Source organism: Falco biarmicus, chromosome 9, assembly GCF_023638135.1.
Source record: "Falco biarmicus isolate bFalBia1 chromosome 9, bFalBia1.pri, whole genome shotgun sequence".
Classification (NCBI taxonomy): Eukaryota; Metazoa; Chordata; class Aves; order Falconiformes; family Falconidae; genus Falco; species Falco biarmicus.
In genome coordinates, this window is record NC_079296.1 from 37,608,576 (window position 1) to 37,629,763 (window position 21,188).

Genomic DNA, 21,188 nt, shown 5'->3' on the forward strand with positions numbered 1-21,188 from the left:
TTTATTTTACCTGCAGATTTATTGTAAAACCTGTGAAGCATTGAGCAAATATGTCCACTAGGTAGACGCAACATCAGGATCTCAATATTCCTTAAGCCAGGCCAAGCCAAAACTAAAATACACACAAACCCTAAGAAACTGGTGATAAACTCAGTTGTGGTGCAGTAGCTTAATTAAGCCATTGTAAAAATGACACATTTGTGGTTGATTTCTTGTTTTGTTTTGTTTGCTTGTTTTGTTTTCACTCTCCCATGTGCATTATAGATGGATTGCAGGAAGTACAGAACTGAGTAGGTTGTGGTATGCCAAGACATAATGCCAGTGGGGAGCAGAAACACCTGATCCAAGTTATCAAAGGACAAAAGTCCACAATCCTGGTTGGTCAAAAAAACAGCTGCTCCTTGAAAACAGGTACCTGTGTACTGGTGTCTGGCAAAGCTATCTTGAATCACGGCTCAGCAAATCTCTAGTGCACACGCCTGGTAGTGCTGAAATGACCTCTCATTTTTACTTCTGTCCAATATTATGCAATCTTTTTGCTACTGCAGTGATGAGGGCAGCTCCCTTTCCACTTCCGTCTTCAGAAAGCATGAAAGTCACATCACACTGAGGTGCCAGTTTCTTCACTGTTTCCTGCAGGACCCTAGAAAAACTGGAGGGAAAGGGAGAGAAGAACAGAACATTTTAGCAGCTACTTTCTGATCTGAGATCTTTATATTTATCTGTTAGCAAGGAACCATGACCTCAAGCCATCTTCCACTGGTTCTCTACAGCATCTCTTTCTGTTTGTTTTTCCTCCTGTTCATGAGAGAGACAAGTTTCTGTATACAATCAGATTTTAATTTCTATTTCTCCACTTTAATTTTGTTCAGCATGATGCCAGACAACCCCCTTGCTTTTAAAGATCATAGAAGAGGCTCTCTTCTCCCAGCAAAAAAGCTAATGCATTACTTGTAGGCCTTGCTCACAAAATAATGACCCAACTCCAAAAACTCAACACAGCTTTCCATCTGGGAGACCAGGATATTTTGGAAATCCCCCACAACATGGGAAAATAAATATTAGAAGAGTAAGTTCACTCAACACCCCACAGAAAAGAGCCTCCCAGTGGTAACCGGACTTGGCTTCGCAATTTTTGATCCTTTAGGTAGGCAAGGGAAATGACAGGATGCAGGGAAATATGTTAGAATTTTATCCTCTCTTTCATTTATCATCTTGGCAGAAAGCTGGTACAGCTCGGTATGTTTTCAAACTGCAAACAAGCCAACAGCAAAGGGAAGTGGTACCAAGGTACTCACTGTGGATGGAGCTTGTACAAGGTCCCATCTACTCCAACGGTGATTTGCAAGTGCTCCACACCTTGATTTTCTCTCTTCTTCTCTACAACAGCTGCCAGCCCTGCCCCGCAGAGCTGAGCAGCTCTTTTTGAAACAGCTCCGCACACCTCTTTCACAATGATGCTGTCTTCACATGTGCTGTCCAGGCCAAGCTGCTGCAGAATTCGCCGGACTTGGAGGAGGGCAAGCCGGTCACTGCGCAGAGGGAAACACACACAACAGCAAGGCATTAGGGGAAGCTTCAGCAGGCACGCAAGTCTTTCAGCTGAGACTTTGCCATGATCCAAAGGAAATGCAACCACTTCTCCAACTGTAACACTCTCCAACTGTTCTAAGGCAGATGCCAGTCTGAATTCAGATGGAAAACTTGCTCCTGGCATGCCCTTTGCTATGTTAGACTGTATTTCCAGAAGGCACAACTAGCAGTTATTCATCTAACTCCCAAAGTCATGAGGGAGCTGAGCCAGATCAGCCACTTGTGTTATTTTTGATCTCAAGGCTGAGACACTAACCTTCCAAGGTTTTCAACAGAAGAAAGGGCTTCAAATAGAAGGAAAGAAGAAAATTATAATTGACTTCTTGAAGAAAACAGCTCCACACACTTGCAGAAGACTATTTGCTAGAGGTCCCAGAAGACCTTAAGGATTTAAACCTTGTAAATCTAAGAACTTTACCTCTCAATCTGAGACAGGAATTTTGTTTCAAATATGCCTCTTTTCTTGAGTGATTCCAAAATCTGTCCTCTGAACAGCAGTCCTTGCTTGGTTAGGTCGATCAAAATTTGCCTTACTATTTCACCTAGGTACATTCCACTGGTCATTTTTTCATACCTGTTATGTAATAGAAGAAAAATATGTGCTTTTAAAGAGATGGCATGTTAGTTCTGTTTAACATGAGTGGTATGTAAACACCCTATCCACTCAAAAAAGTCTAAGCTTGCAGAGAAATAGCCATTGAACTCCATCTTTCAACCATCAAAAATCTGTTTTTAAATGTTTTAAATAAACATATTTACCTATGTTAAAAGGTAACAGAACTAGAAAAAAACCTTGCAATATTAAACAGAACATAGCGTTAAAGCCAGAGTCCACACTGAAAAGACAGTTCCCTGTTGCCCCCATGCATTCACCAGTGTGTCATATGTAATCAATGCCATCTTCATCAAATTAAGAACATTCGAGTTCCGTCTATCCTCTTGCACAAGTTGTATTTTACCCTCAAAAAAACACTCCAAGAGGAGGAACACAGCAAGAGCCGCATTGTTTGGTAACTGCCCTAAGGTGAAAACAGTGCTGTGGTAACAGAAACAACGTACGTCTTTGGTTTTTTTCTGAATATCTGCATTATTTACCATGCAATAAATGAAATGTAATACTAAAATTTCCTTTCTGATTATTCATTCACTAAGCACATTTTAAAAAGCAGCCAGTGTGTCTTAAAGACTGACTTTATCAGGCTTTTAGCATCAGGACCATCACGTTTACCTCTGTTTCCCTGGGTTTAGTGAGCCTTCATCTACTTCTTTATCATATTTTGTTCTGATGTTGTCAATGCAGCCGTTGTCACCAAATGCTCCCCATTCTGTATTAATGCACATTTTTCCTTCATTCCCTTCCACTATTTCTATGTTTTTCATGTCCTCCATGTAGCACACATTGCTGCCTGTTCCTAGGAGGAAAGAAGTGACAAGGCTTCAGCCACAAGAGTGAAGTAGCAGCTGAAACACATGAAAGATGATCGGAGCAATCATTTTAAAAGCTCTCTTCTCCATATCTGAAATTTCAAAGATGTCTCCATATCTTACAGAAGCAAGTGCTAGCCAGTAAGGTTAATAGTGCTGTAATTTATCACAACAGAATGTTACCAAGTAAAATGGGTCCTTCACAGAAAATTTGCAGCACAGAGGAATGAAGACTCTCTGTTACAGATCAGAAATCGATTTGGCAGTCGTTGGCAAGCACTGATCAGTCATTGCTGCCAGTCTGGTTGTAACACACCACAAATCATCTTGCATGACAGCATGCAAACACTGTCAAGAGCCTAGCAGCCAGTCAAGCAGCTGCCAAGTCCAAAATGATTTGGTGAACAGGGCCTCACTGCTTGCAACATGGGTTACATTTAACTAACATAAGGAACAGTACTCCAAACAAAATGAGACAGCTACTGCACTTCGCCAGAAGAGTCTGTTTTCCAACTGAGGCTTCAGGTCTTACATGCTTAGATGTATTTCTGGCTGAAAACTTCGAGCAACCTACTGGGGGAATCATCTAGAAGCCCAAAAAGAATCCATTCAGATTTTTAAAGATATTTGTTTGTTCCAAGGCCTATGACCTGGCTACACAGTAAATATCCATATACTAGTCAAAACAAAGATTCATGCTCAGTCTTGCTGTTCTCATATTCTTTTACCATGCACACACTTGCTAGGCCACCATCAGAGATATGACCAAAAGTCCAACAGATTCAGGATTCTATCTGCTACAGGTGTTAATATGTTCTCTGTCGAATACCATGCATTTCTGCTGAGAACCCCGTGTGAGTAGTAACACCATATATCAAATTCAAATAAAAGACGTCATACAAATTCCAAAATAGGGTGTGAAGCTTAGCACCTGTATACATGCTTTCTTCTTGCAACTGTCACTTCAATATCACTGTACCTGCGATAAGGCCAATCTCACAGTTTGGATCCTCATATCCGCATGTCATCATTGTCCCAACAGTATCATTCACCACTGCTACAATGTCCAAGTCAAACTCCTAAAACACAAGTGACAATCAGTAGTGGGGTCCTGGAGGAAGAGGAGGGGTGCATTAAATACACCAAAAAGAATAGCAGAAGAGAGTAGTAGCTCACATTTCTTCTCCTGATGGCCTCTCTCAGCATATCAACAACATCTTCCCCCTCACAGTCTGTTGCCTTGAAACCTTTTGTCCATCCCACAAGCGTCCCCTGAAACAGAAGAGAAAGAAAATCATAAGTGAAGATAGAGAGGACTGTATGTTCCAAGCATCAGCCTTTTCTTGTCTCCACTCTTTCTTGTTTTGTTTGGTGTTTTTTTTTAACTAATATCTTTCCCTGGACAGGTTACTGCGAGGGTCTATTGCAGAGTGTGTGCACATGTATCTTTGTTACTCGTCTGCTGTTGGTAGTGACTCCAGGTTCACTCAGCTGTTTATCAAGACACTGCCAACTCAGTGCCTTCTAACACTCTCATTTGGAAAACCTCACCTCACCTCCTGCGCACATAGCTATTGCATTATATGTAGGGGAAAGACCATAAAAAATACTTTTGCTGTGAATAATTAAACACCCAAAAAACATCAATGAACATCTGCTGTTAACTTTTGGCCTGTTTACTGAAGGACATTTGGTATGATCCCACTACTCCAGGCAACACTAATCTGTTTCTTTTTGGACAGCAACCTGGCCTAACAGAAGTAGATTTGACTCTGGATTGTCTGCCCAAATAAGAAAAAAAAAAAGAGGGCAACTGGGAGAAAAGGCTGCTCTTCAAAAAATCCTCAAGTTCTAGCAACACTAAAAGACCAAACACAGAAGGCAACATACTATGGGACACTGACACAAGTGTGTGTCACTTGTTTTGCCACCACTGCTGTGGAATTTGTTTCCTCATCTTTTGCCAAGACCTAAATACTATGCTGTAGGTCTGGAAGGCATATTGAGTGGTCTCCCCACAACCAACCAAGTCTTATTGCTATACTGCCAACTGTGATCTGGACATTGAGACAGAGCAAACTAGCTTCTAAACTTAGAACTATTTTGAAACCCCCCAGGGCATAAAAACATTCAATAAAATAGAAGTCTCTCATTTCCCCAATATCCTACATATTTGTCTAGAATTAAGCAATTAAACAACCTTCCCTGCCCCTCTGTGGAAATGCATCAGAATAATCTCTTACATCAGATCTGGAAAGATGAAGATATGATATCTGTCAAAAAGCCAACCCTTCCAAGCTGAACAAGCAAGTTCTGCCCAGTGACGCTCAACAGGAAGAAACTAATGTAGTGCAGACATTATACAGTCAGACCTGTGCAGCACAGTTAGGAAAACACCCTGGGATTGTAGCTGATCAAGTAAAAGGAGACATTTGTTACCACTTGCCATCGCAGCGATAAGGCAGCATGAGAGATTCCTGGGCTATTACAAATATGTAGTCATTTTGCTGTCATAAGGACTTAACCTTTATAGAATAAGAGCAAGTAACATCCACCTCTTACCAGATACAAGAGATGAAAGTTCTACCTCCCATATCCATGTAGAATAACTTTCTCACGAAACACAACTAACTTGCACAGTAGAGTAATAAAATTCCTGTAAAACAGGTGAAATATTCTCTCCAAAGTCTAATTTGCACGCATCTATCTATCTATCTTTTCAACATTGGGAAGTCCTACTTGAAAGAAAACATTTAGAAGAATAGCTTTTTGCTTGCAATTTCCAAACCAGCAGATCACCCTCACCCAAAATGATGTCATTTACCAAGCAGATGCACTGTTGCCATTTGAACCATTTGACCTGTTCTGTGTTGCAGTTCTTACCTTGTCAATGCTGGCTTGCCTGCATGGGAAAGAGAAGGTGAAGCCCAGAGGCAATCGAGCACCTTTAATCCCCATATACTCCAGAAATTCTGCTATGCACTGGACAATATGGTCAAAGAGCTGGAAGGAAAGAAAAAGCATATAAATATAACAGTAATCCCATGCAGTGGGCCTGGATCAGTTAAACATTCATTAGAGGTTACCTCTTCCCCCGTCCCTTGCATGATCTCCAAAGGAATGGCAAAGATTTTGTTATACATTTGCACTGATCTTCTTCTCCCACTTCTGATTTTGACCAGCAGAACCCTGAAATTTGTCCCACCAAGATCAAGGGCAAGGAACTTTCCTTTCTCTGCAAGAGAAGAAAGGTATTTCATTTTGGTGTTTCTCATCACATGTTTGCCAGTCAGCACAGCATACTCTGCCACATATCCCCAAGAATGATAGCACACTGCTTCCTATGGCATTTATCCCATTGATCTGCTCACATGGGGCTAAAGGGCCAGCCAGATAACGTCGCAGGAAGCACCAGTTTGCCAACATATATCACCCTGGCATCTGCCAGAATAATTGGCGTATTCTTCCCAGAAAACAGACAAGCAGCTTTCCTGAACCACTTCCAGGTGATCAGGAAGTGACTTCACCTGTTCCATCTGGTGTCCCACAGACATATGTGGGTAACATCTTCACTGTGGCACTAGCTTGCGTCTCTCGCTTTAGCCCATATTCCAGCTCAGTCCTCATTTTGTTCTTAACTTCTCTGAGGGTCTCCAGGGACAGCAGAAATGGTGCAAGAGTGGCATCAATTTGCTTGCGCTGAGCGGCCAGCCTGTACGCCACCGCTGTGACCATGGCAGCCCCCTTCCCACTGCCGCTCACAGAAAGGAGGAACCGAACATCACAGTTCGGGACCAGTCTTCTCACCACCTTGTGCAGGCGTTTGGCGTATCTACAGGAACAGAGTTTCTTTAGACTCTCACAAGCACTTCATGCATGGTTTACTTCACATCACATACATTTCCAATATATGCACACAGCCAACAACACAAGTGCTGAAGCACAGTCAAGAGGAGCACAAGGTCAGAGACAGATCTGGGAAATGGGTACGATGATGCTGATTTCTGGCTATTCTGCAGAACCTGTACACTTACAGGAATGTGAAGATACCTCTACACAAGCACCAGTGCCAAGGGAGAGCGACACTGGAGAAAAGCCAGGCAACAGTAGAGAGGCACAAGCACAGAGAGTGAGTCTCCATCTGGAATCAGACTTCCATCCTGTTTGGGAGAAATGTTTGGGCAAGTTTCCAGTTGGAGAAAGCATAGGTTCAAAAACAGGGCAGGGGGAAGAAAGAAGGAAAAGAAAAAAAACAGTGAACTGCAAGTGCCCTGGAGGCCCAGGAGTCACCTTGAGGAATCAAATGCTCTTCCCCAGACACCATTATCCCATGTGTCATGTTGGTCCCACCCCATCCTCAGGTTCTAAAGTTCCTGAGACACCTTTGCAATGACCAAGCCAGTCTGATCCTTCACACTCCACCAGATCTCACCCCAACCCCAAAACCAGCAGTTTTCTGAAAAGCCACATATAATACGCAAGATGGAGACTCTTTGCAACATCAACATGTGGCCAACAATTACCAAATCCTCTGTAGTTACTTACTGGGGGTGGGTTTTATAGAGTCCCCCATCAATTCCAACAGTGGTTCGCATCCTTAATAGTTTCTTATTCTCTCTCAGTCGGGTCAGTATGCCTGCTAAGGCAGCAGCACAGAGGTTGGCCGAGCGAAAGGAAACGATGGTGCAGACGTGCTGAACAGCAATGCAGTCCTCTTCAGAGGGAATCAAGTTCAGCTCCGTAAGGATCTCTTTTGTGTTGCTCAGACCTTCCTTATATCTACAGCAAAACAAAAGAATACATCATCTAACACAGGGATATTGAGGCAACACATAAATCAGTATTCCGCATGTTGGCCTAAGAAGAAACGAGAGAAGACCAGGGCACAACCCATCAGGCAGCATCATAATTGGTTCCCATAAACCAGTAATGCCTTTCCTGCACTTTTCCCAAAAGTACCTGGGGGAGATACCAAACTTCTAATTAGTCCATAGAAGGAGAGCACAGGAACAGACGTACAGCTTCACTCAATACAACAAAGAAAATTATTCCTGGAGTAACGACGAGACCAGGATTCACCTTCAAAACACCAGAATCTGTCAGTTTTCCATGTAGTCATCCATTACCGGATCCAGAGTCTGTACTACAACTCCACAACCCCAGTATTCCCACACCACAGAAGCTGAAAACTGTCACAATCATCCCATGCACTCAGGTCTCCAAAGAGGTTATTTAACCAACCTGCACCTGTGATGGTTAACAATACATTTGCTGCTGTGGTACTTTGCTAAAACTTTAGCTTCCACCAACTCCTACATACAGAAAGATCAACCTTTCTCCTAGGCAAAAGCAAAATCAAGTTGAGCAGTTCAGGATTGTTCCCACTACTCACAGATTGTAATTACACATTCATTATCATTATTGTGCTTGTGAAAGACTAACAGCCACTCTCAAACAGCACATTGCAGGTTCTTACTTTTCCATTGCAGACACATGTTTCATTTCAATCTTGCCCTTAGTAAGCAGAGCTGTTGATGCCTTCCCATTGAAGAGTAGACCTTCCTTTGTCATTTTTAGGAGAATGAGTCTTACAAGTTCTCCCAAATACAGGCTGCTGATCATCTTCTCAAACCTGGAATGAGACACAGGAAGGCTTACAGGTGTTCACCAGCTACCCGGAGCTATGAAAAGTTCAAATATAAGCATCCTCTGTTCTAATGCAGGTTGGTCACATTTAAGCATGTATAAAAGGGGTTTGGGAGCTAGGTTGTAGATGGAATGCCATCCAGAGGTCCTGGGACCCAACAACAGCCCCTCAAGATAAGTGAGTGATAAAAGAGAATTTTCAAAAAACTTGCCAGCAGCTCAGCCAGCAGAAGCAGTTTTGATAAGCCAGGCTTTAAAACACCCTTTGTTTACCTTCCTTCTCTCTCTCCTTACCCCTCCACAGCATCGTACCAGAGCAACCACCTATTTTTAACAACACACCAGCAACTGCAGCAGCAATTCCTTGGGCCTGTGAGGCAGGGAGGTGTGAAAGGTACCCACCCTTCCCATAAGGAAAAGGTCTGAACAGGACAGGACCAGGATCAAGCCAGCTCAGCTTCACTTAACTGGATTCCTGTTCCAAAGGGGCTCCCGGCATACGCTGGAAACGCAGTCAGTTAATTCAGACTGCTGAGGCAAATCAGCCAGGAAATCACTTACAATTGTTTTCCAGGATTGAGAGATCCCAGATCAAGCTCGCGATCAAACTCTGTACGGAGGTCGTCCAAAGCACCGTCATCTCCAAAGGCACCCCACTCTGTGTTAATGCACATCCTCCCTTCATCACCTTCCACCAGATCGATGTGCCTCATTTCCTCCATGTAGCATGCGTTGGTGCCAGTCCCTGTGCGTGGTCGAGACAGTGCAGATAAATTACCTGTTTGTTCCAGGTTTGCTTTTTGTTTGTTTTAAGTCCACATGTTTGGGAATAAGTCAGTATATTGTCTTTGGAAGAAAATATAAATACATAGCCCTGTGGTACAGGATATTAATATCAAGCCACCTGCAGTTGTTAAATAATCATTTCAAAGTGAGTGAAAAAAAATTTGAAATTATTCTAAGGCTTGACTTGTTTAAAATCATTTTTTCTTTTTCAAATTTATGTCTATGTGCCTTAAAAAAGCCACCACAGTGCACAAAGAGGAGACATTGTGGAAAGTGTAGCTGATACTAACTACCAGACGTGAGAGGAATTCAGCTTTCTCTGGACAGACAGACAGTAATTTTCTCTACAGTCAGCAGAAAATTTTAGTATGCTGGTCACAACTGAACCCAGACAAAATGGGGACTGTGGTATTCGATGGCAATGTGATCAGCATAAAAACAGCTGCTTTACAGAAGGCAGCCAGGCTTGAAAATCCGACCATTGTTTTTTCCATTTTCTTCCTGCTCTTTCCTGTACTGGGACACTCTCTTCTACTCCACATTTGTTAGAATTAAAAATAAGGGGGGAATAAAACCTGCTTAGTGAACAGGAAAAATTACCAATTATGAGCCCAACTTCACAACGCTGGTCATCATATCCACAAGTCATCATGGTTCCCACAGTGTCATTGACCAGTGCCAAAACATCAACATCTATGTCCTAATAGCATAAAGATGTGTGATTAACAGAAAAAAAGTGCTTAGAAAGCATCCTGTGTGTTAAAGCAACATCATGCAGACATACTCCCCTGGTCATACTTTGAAGGCCTAGTTCAGGAAAGCTCTTCAGCTGAAAGACACACGATTTCCCTTTGTAACACTATCCCCCCCACAACCCTGCAAAGCAACATCTCTGAATTTTCAAGTGCTTGGCCAGCCAGGATCTTTGCTTGCAGGACTTGTTTTTCCCCAATCTATCCTCACTTGTCAGATAAGCAACATGTCGTTGGTTTGAATTTAGTGATATGCTAGCACCCATGTATCTGTCTTTATGGGCTGCACGACACGATAACGTCCAACTGCCTGAGCAGACGCCACCAAATGGGACAGAAAATATACACACATAAATGCAGCTATTCAACACAAGGCCATGCGCCAATATCACACTCAAGTAAAAAGTCTTTCCATCAAAGCTATGCAGTTTTCCTTTCACACTGAGGTAACTTGATAACATAAAACCGAAGTTATCAAAGGATTCTTGTAACTCAGATGCCAACACTAGCGGGGGCTGGACTTCACCCAGGAAGTTTCAGATGCTTTGTTCATGCTAACTACAGCAAGACTGATGCAGAGAAAGAAGTGAACCAAAACCAGGGCTAGATTTTTACCATGCAAGAAACCAGTAGAATAACTTCCTGTTTACTACAAAGTTGCCAAGGTATGGAAAGATGCTTTGTATTTCTTAGGTGGTGTTACCAATAGCACTGAACATGAAAAACAAGGTTTTCCAAAATATTAAAACATAATGTTATTCAAAGTTATACACTAGTTCAAGGGCAGATTTAATAATGTCTTACAGCTGACCTTAACAATTAACCACTCATTCACAGAATGAAGTGGATGGGCAAGCCCTGGTAGAGTTAGGCGTGCTGATCCCAGGTGATAGCTTCCCCTTCCCAACCTTCATCTCAGAAGCCAGGCTGCAAAACACAGCGTGCATCCGCATCTGATCAAACAGGCTCACAACAGGTTCCCTTTAGCTCAGACAGACAGCGGGGCCATGCTGCTCCACGGTCACAGTCAGACCCATTTACAGCGTGCAGCTGCCATCACTGTTAGACCACCCTGGGGCAGCCCGAGTCCCCTTCCAGGGCTTCAGCTCCAAGGGACATCCAAGACAGTTCTACTAGCTATACAGCCACATTGGACATCTGTTACTGGTTGACCTTGAAGGATGTCTGACAACTCCCAAAGCAACCCACACGCCAAGAGCTGATCTCCCAAGGAGGAAAATCTGGAGCCACTCAGGTTCGCCTCCTGCAGGTATGAAACTTGCCTTATGCTTACTGAGGGCCTTGCGCAGAGAGCTGACCACATCTGTGTCCTGAACTCCTCGGACCTTGAAGTGTTTCGTCCAGGCAAGAAGAACACCCTGCAAAGTAACAGTCAGCTCCAACAAAAGCTCCAATTTTAGCATACAAACCTGCCACAAAGACAGCCAAGACCAGTCTATGGAGAATCCCACTATATCTCTCCACAAATTAAAATGCAGGTCAAAACAAGTGACAGTAGAACATCTCACCTTGGGGTGCCTGTCAGTACAAACACAACTGAACAGGTACAGCAATAAAGTCCCAATCCTGCAAATGCTTCTCCCCATGCTTTGTTTTAAGCATGTGCAGCTTTACTGATGCTCATCACAAACTAATAGCATTAAGCACAAACCATCTGTAGGACCGGGACCCAAAGCACAAATCCATAGAAATAAGAGAGAGACCAGAATAAAAGACCACAAAGTAATTGCAACCAGCCCTTCATTTCCCCATGAGGCCTCTCAAACAGCTCAGCTACAGCTCTTTCCTATTTAGCATCAACTGTAAAAAAGAAACTGAATGAGAATGATTTAAAAAAAGAAACTTCAGAACACAAAAGTATGTTTTACAGTCTAAGTCTTCATACAAGGGCACATAGTTACTGTGAAATTGAGTACTGATCAAGTAAAAGAATAGCTTTAGCTTCAAAATCATGTTACCTTGAGATCAGAAAAGAGTGTCTGAATGGTAGTCAAATCTAGTTAAATGCTAATGGTCATCCGTGCCTTCTTCAGAGAGCTATGTCAACATGACCCCACAAAAAGGCCACAGGGTAACACTCCCATGCAATAGCTTCTCTGGGGTCTGCAAGGAGCTAGGCTTGCCAATAACATTTCTTTTTGCATCTTACCTCTTCCAATTTGGCCTGTTTGCATGGAAAAGAAAATGTAAAGCCAAGAGGTAACTTCTTATGCTTCAGGTTTTTGGTCTCCATGAAGTCTAACAGACAGTCAGCAACGTAGTCGAAGAGCTGCACAAGAAAGGAGAGGACAGTCAGGCTGTGTCCGGCAGGCATGCACCCAAGCAGAGCACCACTACAGAAGACCCTGCGTGCCCTACCTCGGCTCCATTCCCCTGTATGACCTCCTTGGGTGTGGGGTAAAACTTGCTCTCCAGCTGGCTGCTCTGCTTCCCATCATCGAACACCTTCACCTGGTGGGCACGAAACTGGGAGCCACCCAGGTCAACAGCAAGGAAGTCACCCTTCTCTGCAACACAAGTGGGCAACTGTCACCAGTGATGGCTGAGAAGCATGGCCCAGATGCCATGCTGAAGGCCACAGCCCAGGGCCCCTCCCCCACCATGGCCACAGGCTCTCCTGCCCCATCACGGCAGGTCCTTATCCCATGGGCCTGGGAGCATCACCAGGAAGGCTAAGAGCTGGCAACCCTAAGCAAGGGTTATCAGGTCCTTCCTGTTAGCTTGAAATGTGGGGAAATGGGAGTTTGAGATCATTACCCACATCCAGTAAAGGATGCAGGATTTGCAGTCACGTGTTAAGACTTGGCCCCACTGCAGAAGTCAACTTCCAAGTGGGGCAAGACTAATTTTCCACCCAAAGTCAAGCAATACAATCATTTCCAAATGCCTTTAGGTGTTTCTGCACAAGTACCATTCTTGTTTCTCAGTCAGCAGCTCTTAGCTCAAACACATTCGTCTCTAGCAGGAGACCTCAGGTGGAAGGACAGTTCGGCCTGACTCTACAATACAACAATTATCTATCCCGTGCACAGAGGAAGGCCTTTCCCTAAATGCAGTGGTATGGGCATAGCCTTGCATGATCTTTGTTCCACAGTCCAAACGCCTGACTAAATTTTATCCCATCTGGCCCCAAAAGGGAAGGAAACAGGAAGTTCTACCTGTTAACACCATGGTTAGATATCACAAAGGTGAGGAGGCAAACTGGGTTACTCAGTAAACTGTGACATTAGTCAGACCATTAATACCTAAATGATTTGATGCTCCATGTGGGTCATTTCAGGTAGCAACACTGAGGGCACTGAAAAATCTGAAAGTTCATTGCTATGGCAAACGGGAAAATCCTGTCACATTCGAGGTGTTTACACCTGCTGGAAGTGTTGTCTGGAAGTAAGACAACCAGTAAGGATTTTGCAAGAGAGCAAAAATAGAAAAATCAATGTGATGCTTAAAATAGTTAGTATGTCAATAAGACACAGCCCAGCTTGACTCAGCAGCATGTCCTTGACACAGCAGAAAGGTCACACAAGCCAAGAGAGCGTTGTCCAAAGTCGGCCTTCAGGAACATGAAGTCTTGCGACAGTGATGACATTATATGCAGTTTTCCAAGTCTCCTGACCTCAGGGGCTCCCTGCTATCTCAAGGCAGGGTCAGTGCCATATGAGACCTCAGGACCAGTGATAGTCACTGAGATAGCAAGGATTAAGCTAAAATTTCTTTTTCTTTGATGAAGGTAGTAGCAAAAGGAGGAGTGCCCAGATACAGCCAGACAGTTGGAGTCAATTATACATAATTTCTCTCAGACATCCCTCATTTCAGGGAACTAGCCTCCAAATGTTCCCTGTATGCCACTAAAGCCACTATTTCTCATTTGACTGTAGGAAAATTACCTTCAGAAGGAATACAGTCCTGTGGAAATGAAGTACAAAGCAAACATTTAAGTTTTCTGAACAATTGTTATACACCAGGTCCTGACCTAGGCTAGACACAGTGCCCTGCACAAATTCATAGACTTGGATAAACCTAGGATAAACATACTTTTCTGTCAACCTGCACTGCCAGGAGCCAGCTGAGCCAGGAGTTATTCTGAATGCCCATATTTCTCCAAACAAGACAGGCTTTTAGACACTGCCTCACCTCATATCCTCCCAGAGGACACCACTTTCTCCCTCTCTAAGTCTCAGGGGCAACTGGAAACAAGGATACAGCTGCAGGAGAGCTGGCTGTTCCCTGGTAGACCCCACACAGAAGCGGATTTCCCCAGTGCAGAAGGCAAGGAAGGCAAGGAGGGGATCACTTTTGGAGGCAACAGAGAAAGCAGTGCAGAATTTGCTCTCGGAAGCTGAGAGGGGAACATAGCTCAAAGAATGCCACGTTGCTGCCACTTTGCAATTTGAGGGATCTCACTGCAGTGCCCTGCCTTCCCTGTAGCTCCATGAATGCCAGGGCCACAGCAGTGCCCACATCTCCACACCTGCAGCACGCTGCACTGCAGGGTCTGAGCTGTAGAGGCTGCCCTTGCCGTGTCCAACCACAGCTCCTGCAGCAAGGCCTGCACTAGGTACAGCCACATTTGCAGACAAAAGAGGCTGTTTTCTGAGCACTTACTAGGTCCTTTCCTCAAACGAGCAGCACTACATCAAAATCTACCTGGTGCAGGGAAAAAAATCCTCTTCAAGCACTCCCCCAAGCTGTTGTCTCCTCAGCACACACCTGCTTTCTCAACATGAGATAGGCTGTAACCCGGTCCTGGTTTCAGCCGCTGCCTGCCCTGTGCCTTTGCCATGCCTATCATTGAGTACTGGCAGCAACCCATCATCTTCCTAAACCAGCACTGCTGGGATGGAGCAGGGGGAACTCACCTGAGCCATCGGGAAGCGAGCGCACAAATGACGGCAGCATCTTTACTGTTGCCGTGGGGTTTGTGTCCCTCCCCAGGCCCTTCACCATCTCGGCCTGGAAGCGAGCCATCACATCCAGCAAGACATCATCGGAGAGACGCATGTGATACAGGTACCTGTCAACCTGGAAAGATGAAAGGCGTTACTCGGGAGGCATGCAAGCTCCTCAGCACTCAGCAGCTGCCTGGGATGAGCACTGCTTTTACACTGTAGAAGGACTCTCCTCTGTGTACTGGGGGGGGGGCTTCCTTTAACTCTGCAAGCAAAGAAAATGCAGGAACTCCCTAGCCACCTGCACTATTTTCTAACCAAGAGGGGCGTAGTCTGGCATGAAGGATCTCAAAATCCTGAACTCCAGTTCTAGCAGCACCCTTGCATTATGCTGGACAAGTATTATTATGCTCATTCCCACCTGCTTGATGGGCATGAGGCTAAACAGATCCTAAGGAAACAAAATAATTCCTTTCACATATGTAACAAATTGAAGGTGAGCATACCACCTACACAAACCCCACCTTTCTGATTCTAAAACTCCATTTCATTTTTGACCTCAGCACCTAAATTCTCATGATTATCAGTGCAAGCAAGCTCCAGAACATCATCAGAACATCTACTCTTCTGAAAACTTTATTTTGAAAACGTTTAATGCAGCCTTGGTGAATTACTGTCAAAAACTTAGTCATCTTTTCTGATGGCTCAGTAACTTGCGAATATACATAAGCTCATGAGACTTGCTTGAGACCCTGACAAGCTGTTTTTACACCATCGTCTCCTCCAATACATGTAATGAACTAGAACTGCAAAGCATCTTGACCTGGTGAGAATGTGACCTCTCTGAGTCAGGTCCAGAAAATGCCATCAGTACCCAAGCGTGTCAGCCACAACCTGAAAACATCTATTCAGCTACTGCTTCACTCCACAGACAATTAACTTTGTTGGCATGCCAGGCTGAAGCTTAAAGCCTTTTTCTCACTCCAACTCTACGCTTCATTCTCTTGTGATTCTAGGATTACACCTAAAACATATTTTTGGGTGCAATCAATATCCTAATACTGCAATGTAACTTGCAGCACACATCAAAATAAAAGCCAGTTGAATTTAAAGGAAATCAAAAATATCTAAGAACTAGCAGACACTCATTCAGATAAACTGGTAGAGAAGCTAATCAGTGTTTCTGTACAGCTTCATCAGAGCAAAACTTAAGATTTTCCTCTTCAGGACCACACACTGCTTGGACTGACATTTGCCTGCAGGGCTGGATACACTGCTGTAGGTAAGGTGGCCTAGAAACCACATAGCTGGGTACAACAAAGGATTAACACAGCAACGTAAGAATCTGTCAACATCCAAATGCTTTTCCACTGGGGAGTCAGACTTCGGTGCTGTATGAACAAACACGATGCAGGCATAATAATTCTGTGCTCCACACAGCTGGATGTTCCCTGAAAGGTAATCTGTGTTAACATCCTACTCCCCACAACATAAGATGCAGGGCCAGAGAGCAGTAGGTAGGGCAGAGGCGGGACAGCTTCCGATGCTTTGCTAGTACAGACACTCAGCTCTTGCACCACGGGCTACATTATTAAGCTGCTTTATCGGTTCAGAGCATTTCATCAGTCCTATTTACATATGGAAGCCTAGAGGGTTGTGGGAGAACACGCACAAAACAAGTTCCACCGGCAATAAGGCAGGATTTAAAAAGTAGCATTGTTTAAACAGAGGAGAACGCAGGATGTAGATAAATCATCCTCTTCTTCAAATTTGGACTGGCCACCTGTATTAGTGAGGCACAAACTAATTACCTATTCACATTCTCATTTTAAACTGATGTTCAGCAATGACCTACCTGAAAGAGCCAGGACCCTGAAAGTAACTCCAGCACTTGACTAACAGCAAAACATATACACACAGAGGAGAAAGTCTTAAACTACAAGATGCAACTAGCAATGAGCAGCAGCTACCTTTGGATACAGGTGTGCCTTGAAAAGGCCATTATTTAGATCTTTCTTTGTAGCTCTCATTTGCACAAGCGCTTGATTTCTTCCAAGGCTTTTTTGAGTCCCCATCACTGTGTAGGATCCACCACCCCAAGCACCAGTGCTGCTTTTTTGGGCATACTATAATTCAAATTTAAAAAAAATAATAATAATAAAAGACTGGAAACATACCACACTCATGCACTCTCACACAGACCCAGACAACCTTGTGCCAGAAGTCCCTGTGGAAAAAAGAAACCTAAACAGTAATAAAAGTGATCATACCTGTCTGCAGAGAACACGCACTGGCTCCCTGTTCCCCATAGAAATTGCATTCCCACCCTGTTCACCTAAAACCGCCAGAGGATACAATCCTCTCTGAGGAACCAGATAAGTCAGAGCCCAGGAGAACCTGCTGACTATCTAGCCTGATTTACAACCAGAGCAAGGGCCTGTTCACATACCATTTGCTTGTAAACACAGGAACGGCCAGGCTGTGCAACGCTCTGTCTCGCTGCCTCCCTCCCACCGCGCAAGGACAGTCCTTGTTTTCAAGTGTCTTGCCTCAATTATGGGAACAGCATTGTCTTCATGGCAGGGAGGCTCTTGTTATCGCCACCAGAGAGCAAATAAGCCTGGGGAGGGAGAGGTGGGAAGGCATTCCTTCTTACTAATTAGGGAGAAATCAACTCTGCTCCATACAACCTACCCTGGGCTTCTTAAAAGAGAATTCTAAAGAGCATGTGGTTCCTTACCTTCAGGCAGGGCCAGTTTGTATCTAGCAGAAAAACTTAATTTTTTTTAAATGGCTTTGCCAGAACACCTCTGCCCCTTCCCCTCCACTGTCCTCACTTCAGGGAAGTCCTCCCTCAACTACACTCTGGATGCTTCTCTGAAGAGCCCACTCCACCCAAGCACTGCTCCACAAGGTCTCCCCCTTTCTTAGTAAAAAGTAAGAAGAAATACTGCTGTCTAAATGAAAGATCTTAGGTCAGATCCCCACTCAAGAAAAGGGCATTGGGGGCCCCTTCTGATCACATTAAACCCTGGGGATAAAAGGGCTATGACTGAGGGACAGAGTCACAGACATCTGATTGTTCAGATACCAGGACCTCTCCTGGAACACTTCTTTTCAAGGCAGAATTAGTTGAAAAAACCCCACCAAAGAACAAGCCACTCCATGTCTAAGCAAGGGCGCAGAGAAGGCAACCCAGTGTTGCTCGCTTTGTGGATGAGAGCTCAGCGGTGCAGGTGGATCTACCCAACAGGACTTTGGATCTCCCGCACTGCCATGCATCTGCAGACAGCCCTGCCTCCAACTGGCTGGAAAACAAACAGGACAGAGCCTGGCAGCAATGGGCACCACAAAGCACTCAAGAGAACACCAAGAGACACCAAGAGAACAGAGGACCCACTGGGGACATGTCTAGAAACCAAGAAGCTTACATGTCTGACCCAAGAAGCTTACAGGTCCCACGTGGTCTTATGATTGAAAGCCAAAAACCCATTACAGCATGGCCATGAAAGTAGATCAGGGAAGAGCAACCATTAGATCGCTCACTCCCAGTACCGGTGGCTTCAGATCTGGGCCACCTTGAGCTTTTCCTACTGTAATTAAAGGTCATGCCTACAAATATCAGAGTGATCAGCCAGATCTGAACAACCAGAGAGGAGGCATAGGCACTTCTCCCACACCAACACAAACTGGAACTGCCTCTTGAGTCCCAGAAAACCTGGCCCAAGGACCCCAGGAGTTTTCTGTACTCCTGCTACAACATGAGCGACTGATTCCTACTCAGCTTTAGAAACCCCATTCTTCACACTACACTCGCAAAGCAATTCAGCAAGAGGTTCCTTTCTGCCCTCTGGACTACACCACCCCATGCCAGACAAAGTTTAAACACCATTCTTCCCTACCGAAGATCATCTGTTCCATTACTGGAAGAGAACTTATAACTGTGCCCGGAAAAGCACTAACCAGACATATTTTCACACTCATCAGATGGTTTAGGGTCCAAATACTTCTTACCCCATTCGGCTGTATGACTTCAGTAGATAAAGCCATCATCTAGTCTGCATTATGTACTGCAGACCCCACAGTACCTGAGTAACGCAGTTCTCAAAATAGAAATCAGCTAAGGCTGCATCTTACCTTTTTTATTTGATCTTCTTTAAGCTTTGTGAAATGGAAAGCTAGCAAGTGGACAGCAAACATTTTCTTGAAGCAGATGGATGAGTCAGTAGTGACAGAGCTGCTGTGAGTAACTCCAAAGCGACAGGTCTTTTACTCACGAAGCTGGAGCTAGAGAAACTTCAGCTGAAGCATTTCCCCCAGGGTGATATAGTGGAGTTCCTGGGAAATTGAGTCCAGAAATAAATCCATCCAGTGTGATCAGTTCAACGATTAAACTTCTGTCTCTTTGTATCACCCCCCTCCATCAACCCAAAGTCCCTCCCTCCCCAGCTACACACTTCATTGTGCCAGAGCAGGCACCTGGAGAGCTGCCAAGCTGAAGGGGAGAAAAATCGATTTTGTAACTGCCCCACTTGGGAATTGTTACCACTTCGCAATGTAGTTGCTATGCAGCCTGCCCTGCTTTGCCCCGCTTCATTCCTGGGGGGCTGACCAGCTCCCACCAGCACAGAGTGCAACAAAGTGCTGCAGGGTGTCTGGAAAGTTAAAGAGGCGATTTTAGGAGGTTTCTTCCTTCTGCTCAGCACTCCCACTTGCAAGACGAGCTCTTCTGCATGAATGAACTCCACTCTGGTACTACACAGTGTACCCTTATCTGCGGCTTTTTTCCAATTAAGCTTCAGCCATGTAAAGGAGAAAAGAGACACACAGACCCCTGCCCCCAGCTGAAACACCTCTTGCACAATTTCCAGCAGAGAGGTTTTGTACAGAACATTCTCCCTTCACCTCCCGTGAAGACAAAGTTTCAGACCAATGCAGATCCTCGGTATTGCAAAACCTGGGAAGGGAACAGATTTACCTGGCAGCCAACAGTACTGACATCTGACTGCCTCGATAAACACTCTTAACAGGCAGCACAGAGTGCCTACAGCAGGAGCAGCTTCCTTACACCATCACAGCTGAATCTGACAGCCTTGTAACTATTACCCTCCAAAGTTCATTCTGAATAAACAAGCGTTTCCAGGATTTTGTTACTGTATCAAGCAATATGGACAATGAAAACATCACCCGAAGGAAACTGGGTGAAACAAAGGAGAGAAACAAAAAAGATAAGAAAGAAAAAAAAAAAAGGGGGCATTCTCATAGGGTAATTACAGAGACTCACTCTCAAACCACACAGACACTCGGTGTTTCCCCCATTATTGTTCAGTATTTCAGCTGGCACTGAGTGTACTTACTGCACTGGCAGACAATTGCCACCCAAAATTTTGCATAACAGGATTACTATTGAAAATTAGTTTGATAAATTAGAAAAACAGCCTCGGGGCAGGGGGGAAAAAGGGAGATGGGAAGCGGAGGGATTGCCAAGTAATGGGAGGAAACACAAAGAACTACTAAGCAGAAGTAGAAAATTGTCTACACAGATCGAGAGCAGGTCAGAAGCTGCCAGTTAGCAGAAAAGGATCTCAGGCTGTATCAATTCATAGCCTGAAGCGGACCCAACAATCTCCTGCTATTGTAAAAAAAGTACAGTTGATCATCATGCTGGGCTGCATGAACAGGAGTATAATCCACAGACACACAAAACACCACTCAACTCTATACTCTGCACCAATCTCAGAAAGAGGACTCTGCCCATTCCTGGCAGCTACAGCATGCCACGAAGGCATGGATCAGGAGACAGCTCTGTTGAACATCAGGAGCAGTCACAGGTTACATTTTTTCAGCCTGTGATCACCAGGAAAGACTGAAAGAGCTGAGGAGGGGAAGGGAACTCCCTCTGCAGAGACACATTATAAAGAACCTCTGCTAGGAAAGGTCGAGGTCTTTTTCTGCCCTCGCCCCCTGCCCCAACCTTGCATCAAGGATAAGCTCTGGATGCTGGGAGATCCTGCCAGCTCTATTTATTTCCACTATTCTAGAACAAGAGCAAAGCAGACAGAGTGGCTGAACAGTC

At 44.5% G+C, this 21,188-nt stretch overlaps 1 protein-coding gene across 3 annotated transcripts; it reads right to left on the minus strand.

Annotated features, from left to right (window-relative positions):
* LOC130154887 (hexokinase HKDC1-like) lies at positions 1–20,482 on the minus strand. 3 transcript variants are annotated; one of them, XM_056351553.1, is made up of 18 exons: positions 19,250–20,482; positions 15,083–15,245; positions 12,582–12,730; positions 12,373–12,492; positions 11,486–11,581; positions 10,051–10,150; positions 9,226–9,409; positions 8,495–8,650; positions 7,564–7,797; positions 6,546–6,850; positions 6,105–6,253; positions 5,902–6,021; positions 4,195–4,290; positions 3,998–4,097; positions 2,822–3,005; positions 2,012–2,167; positions 1,299–1,532; positions 1–652 (listed from the first exon to the last, which is right to left on the minus strand). In XM_056351553.1, exons 1-18 carry the CDS (start codon positions 19,310–19,312, stop codon positions 508–510), a joined length of 2,754 nt encoding a protein of 917 aa, XP_056207528.1. In that variant the 5' UTR covers positions 19,313–20,482; the 3' UTR covers positions 1–507. The 3 variants fall into 3 exon arrangements, with proteins under 3 accessions (XP_056207528.1, XP_056207530.1, XP_056207529.1); XM_056351555.1 differs by lacking the exon at positions 19,250–20,482 and adding an exon at positions 17,562–17,713; XM_056351554.1 differs by lacking the exon at positions 19,250–20,482 and adding an exon at positions 17,383–17,473.
* Positions 20,483–21,188: the final 706 nt, after the last annotated feature.